General features: G+C 42.7%; 1 protein-coding gene across 1 annotated transcript in view; it reads left to right on the top strand.

The window, feature by feature from the left end:
• Nucleotides 1–17544, top strand: part of CHUK (component of inhibitor of nuclear factor kappa B kinase complex) — a 204029-nt gene that overhangs the window by 116446 nt on the left and 70039 nt on the right. Inside the window, exons 8-10 of the mRNA XM_069753015.1 lie at nucleotides 3294–3398; nucleotides 7677–7812; nucleotides 7903–8097. Of these exons, the coding sequence (XP_069609116.1) occupies nucleotides 3294–3398; nucleotides 7677–7812; nucleotides 7903–8097 (436 nt within the window). The remainder of the gene's footprint in view (nucleotides 1–3293; nucleotides 3399–7676; nucleotides 7813–7902; nucleotides 8098–17544) is intronic.

Here is a 17544-nt window from a genome sequence, read left to right as displayed (position 1 = left end):
GCACACATTGTTGAATTGCTTCTGGAATTTTTTGAGCGGATTCTGCACCTCTTGGCAGAAAACGCAGGTGCGGATTTGATGCTTTTTTTATGCGGATTTGCTGCGGATTTACTGCGGATTTTGTGCGTTTTTTTTTTTTGCTTTACCCCTGCGGATTTTTGTGATGGAATGGGTACAAAAACGCTGCAGATCCGCACAAAAGTGACATGCTACTACTTTTAATCCGCAGCACTTCCGCACGGAATTTTCCGCACCATTAGCACAGCATTTTTTTTTCATTGATTTTTTTTTTTTTTAAATTTTTCATTTTTTTCATTGATTCACATTGTACTGTAAATTCTGCACGGTAAAAAACGCTGATCCTCAGGAAGTCTGCGTGTGCACATAGCCAAAGGCTCTGGAAAAATGCTGGGGCTCCTAGTCCCCCCCCCCCCCCCTTCCTCAAAGAAATTCATCAAATTCTGTGCTCCCAAATCCCCCCCCCCCCCTACTTAGGGTATCTATATATGGAGTCCGCAAACTATTATAGAAAATTCTGCGCTCCAGGATGCATCCTGTATAAAAGTACTGCTTACCCATATGACGAGACTTGGGAGGGACGGGGCACCATTTGCCAGTGTCATTGAGTGGTGCAGTTTGTAAAATGGGGTCTGTTATGTGGTTCTGCTGTTCTGATGCCTCAGGGGCTCTGCCAATGTGACATGGCCCCCTCAAACCATTCCAGCAATACACTCCCTACATGTTATGTTGCTTATCCATGTTATGTAAATAAAAGCTTATAACCTGACGTTAAATTCATCCATTGGTTGTATAAATTATTCTTTTGAAAGCTGAAACCCTCCGAAATCTGGTTTAGGTTAAGAAAATAAATTGGCATCAATGCAGAAATATTGATCAGTTAATGGACACAGAATGGTCAGATTTTTGCAAGACAAAAGTTTTGTCGCACACAGAAAGTAATGTGATATTCAAACAAATAATTAACTTAAAATACAAATATGTGTTGCATAACATTGGTGAATGAAGTTGTGGTGCTATTAGAGTCATATGTAATATTTTGTGTGACTTCCATGAGCTTAAAGGACTGCATCCATGCGGTTCAACAATGATTCATACAATTTATTAATGAAGTCATCAGGAATAGTAAAGAATGCAGTCTTACATGCCTCCCAGAGTTCATTTAGATTCTTTGGTTTTGTCTTCCAAGCTTCCTCTTGCATCCTACCCCAAACATGCTCAATGATGTTCATGTCTGGTGACTGGGCTGGCCAGTAGGGTTGAGCGACTTTTACTTTTTTAAGATCGAGTCGGGTTTCGCGAAACCCGACCTTCTCAAAAGTCGAGTCGTGTGAAATCGGCCGATTATCGCGAAAAGTCGGGTTTCGGATCGACCGAAACACAAAACCCAATGCAAGTCAATGGCAAAAATCTCTCTCTCTCTCTCTCTCTCTCAGAAAAGCTGGTGTTGCAAATAGACACCCCTAAGACCTATGTCATCACGCTGCCCACGCTCCTTCATTGGCTCAAAAATGGCGCTAAACACGTCATACGAAACGCGACTTTGGCGCGAAGATCGCCGACCACATGGCCGATTCCACACTAGTATCGGGTTTCATGAAACCCGACTTTGCTGAAAGTCGGCGACTTTTGAATTTGTCCGATCCGTTTCGCTCAAGCCTACTGGCCAGTCCTTGAGCACCTTGATCTTTTTTGCCAGGATTAACTTTGTTGTAGAGATGGATGTATGAGATGGAGCGCCATCCTGCTGCAGAATTTGACCCCTTTTATGATTTGGAATATAAGAGGTAGCTAATACTTGATATTTTAGGCTATTGATATTGCCTTCCACTTTGCAAATGTTTTGCACACCCCCATACTGAATTTAACCCCAGACCATGATCTTTCCACCACCATATTTAACTGTTTTCTGGGTGTATTTTGGATCCATACGGGCTCCAGTAGGTCTCCTGCAGCATTTTTGGCAGCTGTGGTGTAATTCTACTGAAGATTCATCAGAGAAATCCACCTTCTGCCACTTTTCCAGCGTCCATTTGTTTAGCAGGCTATGGGACTCTGCAAATCCCACACTGTTTTTTATTTGCCTTTTGTTTAGTGCTGGCTTCTGGGCACTGATACGACCATGGAGGCCATTTCAAGACAGAATCCTACAAACTGTTCTAGTTGACACAGGGACTTGAGGTTGGCGCTCTGCTGCATTGGAAGAGGGGCTTGCTTTGGATTTTCTAACCAACAAATGTTCCTCCTTAGCAGCAAAAAAATGGTTTTGTAAGTTTTATTGGAAAAATAAGTAATCGTTGGTCAACGTTTAACCCTTTTAACTTTCTAACAAAAAAAAAAATTCATAAATTGTGCTGATGTAAAGTTGACATGGGAAATGTTATTTATTACAGTAACTGTTTTGTGTGATATAAATCTCTGATTTAAGGGCATAAGAATAAAGTTTGAAAATTGCATCACTTTCAGAATTTTTGCCAAGTTTCTGTTTTTCACAAATAAATACAAGTCTTATCGAAGAAATTTTACCACTATCATAAAATACAATATGTCACAAAAAAACTTTCTCAGAATCAGTGGGATCCGTTGAAGTGTTCATCTCCTAAAGTGACACTGTTCAGAATTGTAAAACTTGGCCTGGCCATGAAGATGATAACTGGCTCAGGGGTGAATGGGAGTTAAAGGTAAAGTCAGAAACATTTCTGAGGTTTCCTTGGGGAGACTCGTTACTAAGCATTTCCTCATACCTTCACTTTCAATTTCTTCCCCTTAACTTTGATTTTATTCTGAATCTTGTAATGTAGACATGATTCTCCGAACGACTGCATTGCTGCATGGCATAGCCTGAGCTAAAGAAACCTTTGGGCTTCCATGACATTGTTCCATGTAGACAAATACCTGTTCCATTAGGGAGGAGGAGGAAGATGTCTTTATATATGGCACAATTTGTATTGTTTTGTTAAAGAGGTTGACCACTAATTTCTTATTGATGGCCTATGCATAGGCAACCCCATCGATCAGCTGTTAATTGCTTATGGGGAGGTGAATCTGCAGTACGTGGCTGCTTTAGAAATGACGAAGCTGCTGTGTTCTAGCAACATCTGAGCACTTCTGGCCATTGACCATTGACATGAACAGCTGATCTGCAGGGGGAAACGAATCATATTGATGGCCTACCCTATGGAATAAAAAAAAGTAGTGGCCAATGTATTTAAGAACAAAGTGGAAATGTATTGTTCTGCACAATTTTATATATTTAATTGATTCATATTTTGAAGGCATGAGAAGATCAAGAAGAAAGACCCTAAACACATTTATGCTTATGAGGAGATGTCGGAAATTAGATTCAGCACACACTTGCCACAGCCCAACAATTTGTGCAGGTAAGTTATTAGATTAAAAATATAGTTACATTTCACAAATAAGTTATTAAATTAAATCATTTTTATTAGGCTGGTTTCACACTTGCGTTTGGCTGGTCTGCGTATGGCTGCGTACATCCTCCATTACGCTCCGCCTACTTCCGCATGCATCCTGCGTACCTATCTTTATCATTGGGTGCGCAGGGACATGGGTACCCAACCGCACGGGAACGCAAAAAGTTGCCACCCTGCGTGGGTGAAAGAGCGTGCACAATTACACACTGTTACCCTCACACGATCCAGCTGAAACACACAAAAGATGATGGTTAATGCCTAACCTAACGACTAAGACAGGTCTGAGACAGACCTTGCCTCCAACTGACCCTACACAAAACTGAAGGAGTCTGAGGCTAGCAGGCGAGGTATATTCTACTGCAGAGGTGTCAAACTGCATTCCTCGAGGGCCTCAGACCATGCGTGTTTTCAAGATTTCCTTTGCATTGCACAAGGTGCTGGAATCATTCTGTGCAGGTGATTAAATTATCACCTGCGCAATACAAGGAAATCCTGAAAACATGACCTGTTTGCTGCCCTCGAGGAATGCAGTTTGACACCTCTGTTCTACTGAGAAGCCAATTTTCATTTAGAATGTAATAAGTGTCAGCCTACAGGTGGCAGCGGACTACTCCATGGTTACTGTGTCCCCAATGAAGCAACTGAGAAAATCTCTTAACACCCAAGTGGAGATTAAAATGTTCATTCATTAGGTGACAAATACATTGATTGCTAATATTTTGGCAGTGGAGAGGCGAGTTAAAAAAACAACAACACTTTATTGTGGTTTGCAGCCACTGTTAGAGCATGCTTCCAGGTCAACATGCAAATTTTGGTGAAATATCCTTGCTTCTTTACGAGCCATGAAGGATTCGGCTAGTCTTCTTCTGATGTAGGATGTGCATGGCCTGTTTTCAATCTTTTCACATTGCTGTCCTAGGGCATGTAATCTAATAGTATACTTGTTGAGTTGGGACCTGTCTTTGACAATCTGTTTTATGCTCACATCATCTGACCTCAGTTCTAGATCTTTAATTTGCACAGAGAGATTTTTGACCACAGATGTTAACATCTTTGATATGATCCACATGGGATTCAGGTATTCTCTCACTGAGCTATTGGTTTCTGTAGGTTCCAGGTAGACACTCTAAGATCATTCAAGTCGCCGACTAGACTGCAGTTGAATTAGGCAATGTTACAGCTCCTGGATCCTGGATCCAGCAGGACAGTCCTAATTTGGGAGCACTGTCTTGGGAGGTCAGGGCCATGTCCTGGTTTTCACACTGTGTGTGCGGTGTTCCCTCTCTTTCCCATGCTATTACTGTGTGTATTTCTGAGTAGTTCATTGCTCAGAGTAGTTCCATCTTTGACTTTGGAGAGTGTTTGGCACTAGTGATGAGCAAATATATTCGTTTACTCGGGTGGTCTCCGAGTATTTGCTAATGTTCGGAGATTTAGTTTTCCTTTCCGCATTACATGTGGGGATATCCTAGCAACCAGGCAACCCCCACTTGTACTTAGGCTGGCTAATAGCTGTATATCAACAAATAAGAAAACCCAGAATTAAATTACTGAAACCAGCATTGTTAAAAACAGGCATAAAATATACTCCAAAATATAATTATATACAAAGAGCAAAGAAGTACAAAACTACCCATAAGATATATCCAATATTTTATTAGTTACCAATAAAATTGTAAATATCAAATACACAAATATGTTAAAAGAAATTATATGGACAAAAAGATTGTACAGTGAAGGACAGAAGACAAAAAGGGAGTCCAACACAATTGCATATATGTAAAAAAGACCGGGAATTCAGATACCATAATATATATATTGCAACACTGCCACAGCACAATGGGTATAGTTAGAGTTAATTAGAAACCTATTACCAACATAGATAGAGATATATATATATATAGATATATAGATAGATAGAGAGATATATATATATATATATATATATATATATATATATATTATTTTTTTATATATATATATATACATACATACATACATACATACATACATACATACATACATATATACACACACACACACACACACACACAGCATAAACAATCCAAATCTAGTGCAAAAAAATAGTCTCACTCAAATATGTCCATGCAATCGATCAGACCAGGCAGCGCCAACGCGCGTTTCATGTGGGCTTCCTCAGGGGGCTGTGCACAGTGTTGCAATATATATATTATTGTCTCTGAATTCCCGATCATTTTTACATACATACAATTGTCAGACTCCTTTTTGTCTTTTGTCCTTCACTGTGCAATCTTTTTGTCCATATAATTTCTTTTAACATATTTGTGTATTTGATATTTACAATTTTATTGGTAACTAATAAAATATTTGATATATCTTATGGGTAGTTTTGTACTACTTTGCTCTTTGTATATAAATGGGTGTCAAGCAGCTGAATCAACAAAAACTAAATCTCCGAACACTAACAAATACTCGGAGATCACCCAAGCATGCTCGGGAAAACCCGAGCAACGAGTATATTCGTTCATTACTATTCGGCACCTTTGTTCTCCATACAAACATGCACTCATTTAATTAACTACTGGTACGTTAAACTACATCTCTATAAATCAGTGCATGCCTATATACCTGTATCCTACATGATAAATTAAAGTCCTAATTTTTTTTTTTTCCTTCCTGTAAAATGTCATATCCCTGTAATCATAACAACCTGCAGGACACTGTGAACAGATTATTTTCAGGGATCAGTAAATGGCGTAAAAAATGGCGTGATTGTTTTTTTTTGTTTTTTTCTTCTTCTATTAAATCTATAAAAAATGTAATGCTCAGGCAGTTTCTACATGTAGTGCTTTTTATGTGCATGTTTTCTTAAGGTATTTGCATCATAATATGCAATATCAAGCTTCTCTGATATTTATTGCATTTTTGCTGCATTTTTTTATGCCTTTCCCCCTTATTGAATTAATTTTTGGTGCAGGTTTGAAGCAGCATTTTTATAGTACAGTAAAGTTTGGACTTTGTACCTAAAACCCAACTGAATTTTTTACCTGCATTTTTTTTTACTACATTAAAGCATATAAAGAAATAAGATACATAATTCAGCAGTACAGTGGGCAGAAGTTTTCCTGAAATCACATCCACTTTTCTTGAATTGTTAAATGCGGCAGATTTTCTGCACACAAAAGTAGCTTTTACGCTGTTTGTGAACACTGCTTACAGTCTTGTTTGGCAAAATGACACTTAAAAATAGTACAGTACTTACTGCAAAAAAGCAAGATATCATATATTGAAGCTGAGAACGTTATGGCTGCTACAACTAAGAATGAAGGAATGAATGAATGAACAAAAAAATATATCTTGGTACCGTGTTAGCCAGTAGATAGACAAATATTTAGAAATGAGAGTCCTCAGTGGTTGATACCTTTTAATGGCTAACTTGCCTGATGAAGAGACGTATGTAGTCTCAAAAGCTTGCAATTTGTTACCATCTTTTCAGTTAGCCATTAAAAGGTATCAACCACTGAGGACTCTCATTTCTAAATATTTGAACAAAAAAAGAATTTCATAGGTCCCAACCATTCCCGGGACAGTCCCAGATTTCGGGTTAAGTTCCCCTTTTACCCAGTCTCCTGAATGTCCCTCAATGCCTGTACCTCTGTTGGCATCTCATCATGTCAGGGCAGAAGGAAATTAAAATGTGTATGTTGAGCAGTGTAGATAAGTGTGCGGCCCAAAATGATGCCACTACGTGTGCTACGTAGTTTGTCCTGCTTTTTCCTTAGAACTTCAGATGACTGATGGCGCTAGATAAAGTAGCTGATGAGAAAAGTGTCTTCTTTCTCTGATGCATAGCTATGCCCCCCTGTGCACAAAGTGCTTTAAACTTATTGGAAGAAAGAGGGTCCTACTGCAGTCACAACAGAAAGTGCAGCTATATTTGCTGCCGCTCGTGATTTAATTTCTTAATTTAGTCGCCTTATTTTTTTATTAGTTGGAAAATGAACATTAGGCTGTGGTTAGGGTAACAAAGAACACCTTTCCATCAAGATCAAAGCAATGAAACTCAAAAAATATTTAAAAAATAAAATTGTGTGCAGACAAGGAATTGGTACAGATTTACAGAACAGATGTATGTAAACCACTATTTGCTTAGAGAGAGAAAGATACAACATGGAAGAAGCTTGGGAACATAGATGCTACAAACATGAAGATAAATGTGTTTGTTTTTTACCCTTTATATAGCATCATGGTAGATCAACTGGAGACTTGGTTACAATTCGTTTTAAACTGGGATCCTCAGCAGAGAGGTGGCGGTATGGATAACCACACTGGCAGTCCACACTGCTTTGTGTTAATGGACCATATTCTGAATCTAAAGGTATGCCCTTGGTTATATTTTCCAGTCTATTATTGTCTGTTAGAAGTGTGTATTGGATAATCATGGCTCCTTCATTTTACTCCATTGAAGATTGTCCACATATTGAACATGACATCTGCAAAGATTTTGCCCTTCCTCCTGCCACCAGATGAAAGTCTGCACTCCCTGCAGGCTCGCATTGAGAAAGAGACTGGAATAACAACATGCAACCAAGAATTATTGCTTGAGATGGGAATATCTCTTGATCCCCGGAAGCCGGCTTCACAATGTGTAATCGATGGAGTGGTAAGAAGAAATTGTCACGTTGGCATCATTCATACTTTTGAAATCAATACTTTTTGATAGTCTTCTCAATGAGTATGTTTTGTTTGATGGACCACCTTATTTCTGGGTTCAGCTATGACTTCATAAAATACATTGGTGCATGTTCATATTTTTCTTTACCCTACGTATTTCTGATTGACTGTCACAAAATAGCACAGGACCCTTTAAAGTATCTATTTCTCATCTGTGTCCCTAAAGCAGAGTAACCATGTTTATAGCCTGCAAACACTCATCTAAATAGTTTCTCTCGGGCTCTTCACTGGAGGACACATAAATCATGGATAATATGCTGCCACATTGAGGCTGACACTAAGAATACATCTTAGAAAGAAAAAAAAGTCAGCTTCCCCCCTTCAGCCCACGCCTGGCCGCTTGGAGACAGACTGTAGTCTGAGTTTCAGGTCTGTTTTTGCCTATTTTTTCCCTGCCTCGACTAACCTCTCTGTTTCACCCCACTAAGTGACAGAAAGTACAGCCTGTAATGGTCAGTCTGTATCTTCTCTTGTTGGTATGACTGGATTAGTGTACCTGGATGCAGGTGATGATCAGGTGCCCAGGATAAATGTTCCTTTGCCTTTTAACTTCTGACTGCCAGAGCGTAAAGTGTTGCATGGAGTAGATGAGAGATTCATGACTCTCAGGCCCACAGGATCAAGCTTCTTCAGAACAGTTAAGTATATCCCTTGCTTTGGTTCTTTAGCGTGCTGTCCCTTTCTACGGCTGTTACTGCTACGTCTTTCTCTGACTCTGCGTTTTCTAGGCTGTCCAACGCCATGTCCAGTCATTTACTTTGTTCGTCCCTCTCCTTCTATTGTGCATATCCCTGCGTCTCCCAGCCAGCTGGGGCTTCCTGAGGGCCCCCATGGCTTGGGGGCCACATCACTTTCCGGTCGATCAGGTGTAGCCCACATTGCCCCTTGGTCCTGAGTCCACGATCTCATTTTGGCCTAGCCAATTCCTGGCAGGTCACATCTCCTTTTCTCATCAGGCTGGTTCACTCCTTCTGCTTCCTCTTTCTTTTTTCCATAGGCACTACCAACTTCAGGTGTCTTTCTAGAGATGATGTTCACATGACCTTTGCCAACAACACTACTTCCCTGCCTCATCTCCAATGGCAGCTGCACCACACAGCTTTAGAGCTGCACTTCCACAGAAGTCTGTTGTCTTTTGGGGGCATCTCGCCACTGGCATCTCCACAGTCGCCATTCTGCCTATACTGTCACCAACTATCGTGTTCTATCCAGGAACACCAGCCATTGTGACCTCGCTATGATGCCGTCTAGCATCACTATGCCGCATATCACTGCCCCACCACTGATCAGCTGTAGGTGTGCAAAGTCACTCTCCAGGGCCAGGTAGACTGTTCATCTGCTGGACGACGGACACTGGACACTAGCAGTGCCACTGTAGCTCATCATGTCCAAAGCTAGTTGAGGTCGTTCTTGCCAGCCTATTTTCATGGGTTGAGCTGTGGCCACTTACATTGTTGGCAATCCCTCAGATGACTTTGCAACCCAGATGCTACCCTGACTACTTCCCAGAGTGAGTCACACCCACCAGCGGAAACCTCACAGTCGGGGAATCCGGCAGGTGACCCTGCAACCAGCTAACTTAAACCCCTCTGTAGGGTGTATTTTTGGTGAACGACAGGTCTCTGACCTCATCCTAGGTGAGTCAGATCTATGAACAGAGACCTTTTGGTTTGGCAAAGTTGCAAGACTTCTACACACTTCTCTAACTTCCAGGCAGAATGTTTTCCTCTGGTAGAGACCTCTCATCTTAGCACATTCATCAAATACAACCCCTGGCAAAAATTATTGAATCACCGGCCTTGGAGGATGTTCATTCAGTTGTTTCATTTTGTAGAAAAAAAGCAGATCACTGACATGGCGCAAAACTAAAGTCATTTCAAATGGTAACTTTCTGGCTTTAAGAAACACTAAAAGAAATCAAGAAGAAAAAATGTGGTAGTCGGAAATGGTTACTTTTTTTAACGAAGCATAGGGGAAAAATTATGGAGTCACTCAATTCTGAGGAAAAAATTATGGAATCACCCTGTAAATTTGCATACACAAAACTAACACCTGCATCAAATTAGATCTGCTCATTAGTCTTCATCTAAAAAGGAGTGATCACACCTTGGAGAGCTGTTGCACCAAGTGGGCTGACACGAATCATGGCTCCAACACGAGAGATGTCAATTGAAACAAAGGAGATGATTATCAAACTCTTAAGAGGGTAAATCATCACGCAATGTTGCTAAAGATGTGGCTTGTTCAGTCAGCTGTGTCTAAAATCTGGACCAAATACAAACATGGGAAGGTTGCTAAAGGCAAACATACTGGTAGACCAAGGAAGACATCAAAGCGTCAAGACCAGAAACTTAAAGCGATATGTCTCCAAAACAGGAAATGCACAACAAAACAAATGAGGAACGAATGGTTGGAAACTGGAGTCAACGTCTGTGACAGAACTGTAAGAAACCACCTAAAGGAAATGGGATTTACATACAGAAAAGCTAAACGAAAGCCATCATTAACACCTAAACAGAAAAAACAAGGTTACAATGGGCTAAGGAAAAGCAATCGTGGACTGTGGATGACTGGATTAAAGTCATATTCAGTGATGAATCATGAATCTGCATTGGGCAAGGTGATGATGCTGGAACTTTTGTTTGGTGCCGTTCCAATGAGATTTATAAAGATGACTGCCTGAAGAGAACATGCAAATTTCCAGTCATTGATGATATGGGGCTGCATGTCAGGTAAAGGCACTGGGGAGATCGCTGTCATTACATCTTCAATAAATGCACAAGTTTATGTCGATTTTTTTTTTTTGGACACTTTTTTCTTATCCCATGAATTGAAAGGATGTTTGGGGGTGATGAAATCATTTTTCAAGATGATAATGCATCCTGCCATAGAGCAAAAACTGTGAAAACATTCCATGAAAAGACACACAAGGTCAGTGTCATGGCCTGCAAATAGTCCGGATCTCAATCCAATTGAAAATCTTTGGTGGAAGTTGAAGAAAATGGTCCATGACATGGCTCCAACCTGCAAAACTGATCTGGCAACAGCAATCGGAGAAAGTTGGAGCCGGATTGATGAAGAGTACTGTTTGACACTCATTAAGTCCATGCCTCAGAGACTGCAAGCTGTAATAAAAGCCAGAGGTGGTGCAACAAAATACTAGTGATGTTTTGGAGTGTTTTTTTTTTTTTTATGATTCCATAATTTTTTCCTCAGAATTGAGTGATTCCATAATTTTTCCCCTATGCTTGGTTAAAAAAAGTAACCATTACGGACTACCACATTTATTGTTCTTGATTTCTTTTAGTGTTTCTTAAAGCCAGAAAGTTGCCATTTGAAATGACTTTAGTTTTGTGCCATGTATGTGATCTGCTTTTTTTCTACAAAATGAAACAACTGAATGAACATCCTCCAAGGCCGGTGATTCCATAATTTTTGCCAGGGGTTGTAGTTCAGGTTGCCTTGCTCCAGCACTTTGTGCTGGAGGAGAATGGCTCCCTTTTTGTGGATTCCAACCTTTAGCAGGAAATGTTTCCTCTAATTTTAGAGGCATGGGTGACTTCTTTACTCAGCTAGTCTTTATTTTTACCGTGTGGGAAGGGGGAAGGCCGATCACACTTGTTGCTTTTTCAGCCAGAGGCCTTTGTTCACTGTATCTTAGGCCATTGATCAGATATACTGGGATTTTTGCACCCAGAATCCCTAGAGTCGGGCCACCTCACATTTTGACCATCTGACCTAAGCACTGGGCTTTTTTTTTTCTTTTTAGGGAACCCTCAAATTCTCTGACCTTGTAAATGCATCAACCCTGGGTAGGGTGCTACTAGATGCATTGAGTGGCTATTAAAGCCTTCCCTTGAGGTGGCTAGTTTAGTACTTTGGGGCATCCTTTATGCATTTATGCTATCATGTCCCAGGGGAGGTCTCCACCATCCTAGTCCTTTTTGCCTACGGTCCTAGATGACTAGGTTAGAGATTAGTAGCAATGTTTCCATCTTTTCACCTCCTACAGGAACGCTGGGCAGCTGTGTCACATTCAAGTCTTAAGGTACCTTCACACATAACGATATTGTTAACGATATCGTTGCTATTTGTGACGTAGCAACGATATTGTTAATGAAATCGTTCTGTGTGACAGCGACCAACGATCAGGCCCCTGCTGGGAGATCGTTGGTCGCTGAATAAAGTCCAGAACTTTATTTCGTCGCTGGACTCCCTGGAGACATCGCTGGATCGGCGTGTGTGACACCGATCCAGCGATGTCTTCACTGGTAACCAGGGTAAACATCGGGTAACTAAGCGCAGGGCCGCGCTTAGTAACCCGATGTTTACCCTGGTTACCATGCTAAAAGTAAAAAAAAACAAACACTAGATACTTACCTAACGCTGTCTGTCCTCCAGCGCTGTGCTCTGCACTCCTCCTGTACTGGCTGTGAGCCGGAAAGCAGAGTGGTGACGTCACCGCTCTGCTTTCTGGCTCCCAGACAGTACAGGAGGAGAGCAGAGAAGCAGAGCACAGCGCTGGAGGACAGACGGCTGTAGGTAAGTATCTAGTGTTTGTTTTTTTTTACTTTTAGCATGGTAACCAGGGTAAACATCGGGTTACTAAGCGCGGCCCTGCGCTTAGTTACCCGATGTTTACCCTGGTTACCGGCATCGTTGGTCGCTGGAGAGCTGTCTGTGTGACAGCTCTCCAGCGACCAAACAGCGACGCTGCAGCGATCCGGATCGTTGTCGGTATCGCTGCAGCGTCGCTTAATGTGAAGGGGCCTTTATAGCAGGTCTTGCAGACAATGGACTTGTTGTGTTACCTAGACCACCTATTTCCTCAACTTCAGTTTTTCGGTAGGTGACAGTTCAAGGAATAGGTCAGGGCTCTTCTTTATTCTAGGGGGAAATCTTGGTCTTACCCATCAGGGCAAGATTCTTGCCTTATTTTAGGCTGAAAGTTTTGAATGCCTTCTGATAAGCTCAGGATTCTTCAGATTGAGTCCAGAGATGTTCCTCTTTATTGCAGATGCCCCTGTCATCACCCATAGCATCCAGATAGACCTTTCGAAAAGGTTTCCTATTCTATCATAATTCTTGGTCCTTTAATTTACTGGCAGGTCCCTGCCTTGGCTATTCTTGTCCAACACATCTTGACTTGTAGTCCATAAGTCACAACTGCATACCAGTGCATGTAGAAAAGCTGCGGAGACACCATCACGTGTTTCTCAACGCAAGCAATAAATAGCCAGGTCTTTCACCGGGAAGGAACAACCACGAGAAGGGCAGCATCCAAAATGGAAAACCACCTATGCCAAAACATGGTATCCATCCACAGACAGCTGTTTCGGGGTATTTGCCCCTCCTCAATGTGGAGTAGGAAACTGGCTATTAGGAGCAATGCCTAGTAAAAGGATTATAAACATAAGGATGAATGACCTCGGGGAGATCAAAACATCCAACACCGCGGAGACACCATCACGTGTTTCTCAACGCAGCTGGTGTCTCCGCAGCTTTTCTACATGCATTTGCATATTTCCCATAAGGGATGGGGGCAGTGTTCTGGATCACTGCGTTGAGAAACACGTGATTGTGTCTCCGCGGTGAAAAGGATTTCAACTCTTGCCGCTCTAGAACCTGATAGACAGAAATATGGGGGTGGGGGAGGGAGGCATATAGAGGTCCAGGATATATCAGACTCCTTTTAGAGGATAGGGGATGTTTCCAGGGTGGGGTATAGGAGTCCATGACATATCAGGCTCTTTAGTCGGGGGATAGGGATATGTCCAGTGTTGGGGTACAGGAGTCGATGACATATCAGGCTCCTCTTAGTCTGTGGCAGGCACTGACATATTCCGCTGCTGCGGCCACTGCACTTTCCTCTTCCCCCAGTATTATCGGCAGTTTCTCTTCCTCTTCCATGGAGGTGAAGTCTGGGAGGAAATCAGACAGTCACTTGAAGTGTGTGTCCCTCACTACAGAGTATTTGAGGCACCTCAGCCTCCTGGGGGCACTGCTGGCAGAGTCTGCTCTCTCGGGGCTTGTAATTCTGTCGGTGCCGCCTGGATTCGATGAGTATGCTGTGAGCGCTTAGTCTGTACAGGCATCTGTCGATACTTGGGGTCTTCTAGTTTCTCTAGATATGGGGCCAGTTTGTACTCCTTCTGTAGATTCTGGTATATTGTCAGTTTCTTGGATTTGTTTATGTCGCTCCTCCAGATGCTGAGATATTCCTCTTTGACTTTGTGTACCATCTTCTGGATTTCACCTCTTGTCAGGCCATGTAGGTTGATGGCTTGGTCAGACTGGCTTTGGGTACTTTTTCTTGGGAGGCTTCCTGGGGCTTCCTGGTGTAGGAAGGCTTTGTGATGGTAGGAGCTGGGACTGCTACTTTGTAGATGAGCCTTGAATGACAGTGCCTTCTTCTTTATTGTGATGTGCGCAACTCCTCCTCACTTTAAGCCAAGTCAAGTGCAAGTCATGACTTCAACCACTGCGTATCAAAAGTCCTGTGGCGATGGGAGAGTGGCAAAGCATCAGGTGTGGAGTCACTGGAAGCTGTAGTCACGAACCTGCACGCAGGCGGCCCAGGCCATATGGTTGCTCGCTACTAGACCAAAGCAGCCTCCTGGGTGTCTGAGCAGTCCTGTCCAGGATCACTCTGCTCACCTCAATCGAGGAAGGGGCTAGAAAAGGTGCCTCAAACATAGTCTGCTTCATTTCACCTGGCCAGCCTACCGCAGCTGGCGGGTTTCCCATACAGCGGTCGACACAAAATAAAGAAAAAGAAAATGATGATACTCAACCTTGGCACATGGAGTGTGAGAACTCTGCTGGATAATACCAAGGCAGACAGACCAGAGAGAAGAACGGCATTGGTTTCTCGGGAGCTAGGTCGTTACAAGGTTGATATAGCAGCTCTCAGCTAAACACGCCTGGCAGACAAGGGTCAATTGACAGAGCATAGTGGTGGATATACATTCTTCTGGAGTGGTCGAGGCAGCACTGAAAAACGAGAAGCAGGCGTGGGATTTGCTATCAAAACTCATCTTGCTCGTAAACTTACCTGGCTTCCGGAGGGCATCAACGACCGTCTGATGACATTTCAGCTCCCACTTACAAACAAGAAACACGCGACTCTGATCAGTGCCTATGATCCCACGATGACTAATCCGGATGACATTAAAAATAAGTTCTATGATGAACTTGACACACTTATTTCAGCAATCCCACAGGCAGACAAGCTCATTATACTTGGCGACTTTAATGCCAGAGTGGGAACAGACCATCAAAACTGGGAAGGGGTCATTGGGAGACATGGCACTGGCAAGTGTAATAGTAATGGCCTGCTGCTCCTCAAGATGTGTGCCACACATGACCTTGTCATCACCAGCACTATATTCCGCTTACCCACCCGCAAGAAGACATCATGGATGCACCCACGCTCGAGGCATTGGCATCTCATTGATTACATCATTGCCAGGAAAAGGGATGAGATGGACTTTAGAGTGACGAAGGCCATGTGCGGTGCAGACTGCTGGACTGACCATCGCCTCATTGTGTCTAAGTGGAGGCTCCGCATCCTGCCTGCGAGGAGACCCCAAGGGCAGAAAACAACAAAGAGGCTGAATATCTATAAGCTGCAAGATAAAAGAATTGCAAGGGAATTTGCCAATGACCTTGATGGCAGACTGTTAAATATACTACAGGCAGAGGAGATTGGCGTTGAGGAACAGTGGATAATTCTGAGAGATGCTGTTTATAATACTGCTCTGAAGCATCTTGGATCAGCAGCCAGAAATAATCAAGACTGGTTCGATGAAAACGACGAGGAAATAAAGACACTCCTAGAAGAGAAACATCAGCGGTATAAGGTGTACCAAAATGACCCCACGTCGTTAGCTAAGAAAGGTGCCTTTACCAACATAAAAAGAAAGGTACAAACCAAGCTACGCGAGATGCAGGATATCTGGTTTAGCAAGAAGGCCGACGAAATTCAGGGCTATGCAGATACCCATGACCAGAAACGCTTCTACGATGCGCTCAAAGCTGTATATGGACCCCAGTCATCAAGCTCTTCATCTCTGCTTAACACAGATGGAACTAAGCTGCTGACAGAAAGGAAACAAATTCTGGAACGGTGGGCTGAGCACTTTAATAATATCCTTAATCGCCCTGCCAATATCAATGATGAGGCTATTGCTCGCCTGCCCCAGGTAGAAATCAACAAGGAGCTTGATGTTCTTCCAAGTGGAGATGAAGTCGGGAAAGCAGTAAAACCACTTTCTTGTGGAAAAGCACCCGGAAATGATGCTATACCTGCTGAGGTATATAAATCTGGCGGCCCTGTTCTGATGCAAACGGTGGCCAAACTATTCCAATATATGTGGACAGAGGAACAGGTTCCACAACAGATGAAAGATTCCAGCATAATCCACATATACAAGAGGAAAGGTAATCGCCAATCTTGTGACAACCATCGAGGCATCTCCCTTCTGTCCACTGCAGGCAAGATATTGGCTCGTGTCTTGCTCAACCGCCTTTTACATCACCTTGAGCAAGGACTATTACCCGAAAGCCAGTGTGGTTTCCGTGCTAAACGTGGAACAGTAGATATGGTCTTTTCAGCACGACAACTTCAGGAAAAGTGCCAGGAGCAACACCGTGACCTTTATGTAACTTTTGTTGATTTGACCAAGGCTTTTGACACAGTAGAGACGGCCTGTGGAAGATCATGGCAAAATTTGGCTGCCCGAGCAAGTTCATCTCAGTCATCCGGCAGTTCCATGATGGCATGATGGTGAAGGTTCTGAACGATGGAGACGTACCTAAGACTTTCCCAGTAACAAATGGCGTAAAACAAGGCTGTGTGCTTGCTCCAATCCTGTTCAGTATGCTATTCTCTGCAATGTTAAGTGATGCCTTTAACAACTGTGAAGATGGAATCCAGGTTAGGTACAGGACTGATGGCAAAGCTATTCAACCCAAAACGCCTGAAGGCGGTTACGAAAGTGCATGAGACTGTTATCCGTGAATTACTATTTGCTGATGACTGTGCACTTAACGCCAGCATGGAACAGCAGATGCAGCATGAAATGGACTGTTTTTCGCAAGCCTGCGACAGTTTTGGTCTCGAGATCAACATTAGAAAAACCGAAGTTATGTATCAACTGGTTCCAGGAAAACTGTACAAGGAGCCACGTATCACGGTGAAGGAGCAAAACCTCAATGCAGTCGATAACTTCACCTACTTAGGCAGCTCACTTTCCCGTGAAGTAACCATAGACGCTGAGGTTAACAGAATCGCCAACGCCAGTGCCGCCTTCGGGAGACTGCGTAAGAACGTCTGGGAACGAAGGGGACTCAGCCTTACCACCAAGCTGAAGGT

The sequence above is a fragment of the Ranitomeya imitator genome, chromosome 2 (genome assembly GCF_032444005.1).
Source record: "Ranitomeya imitator isolate aRanImi1 chromosome 2, aRanImi1.pri, whole genome shotgun sequence".
Classification (NCBI taxonomy): Eukaryota; Metazoa; Chordata; class Amphibia; order Anura; family Dendrobatidae; genus Ranitomeya; species Ranitomeya imitator.
This window is presented reverse-complemented; position numbering and strand designations above follow the sequence as displayed.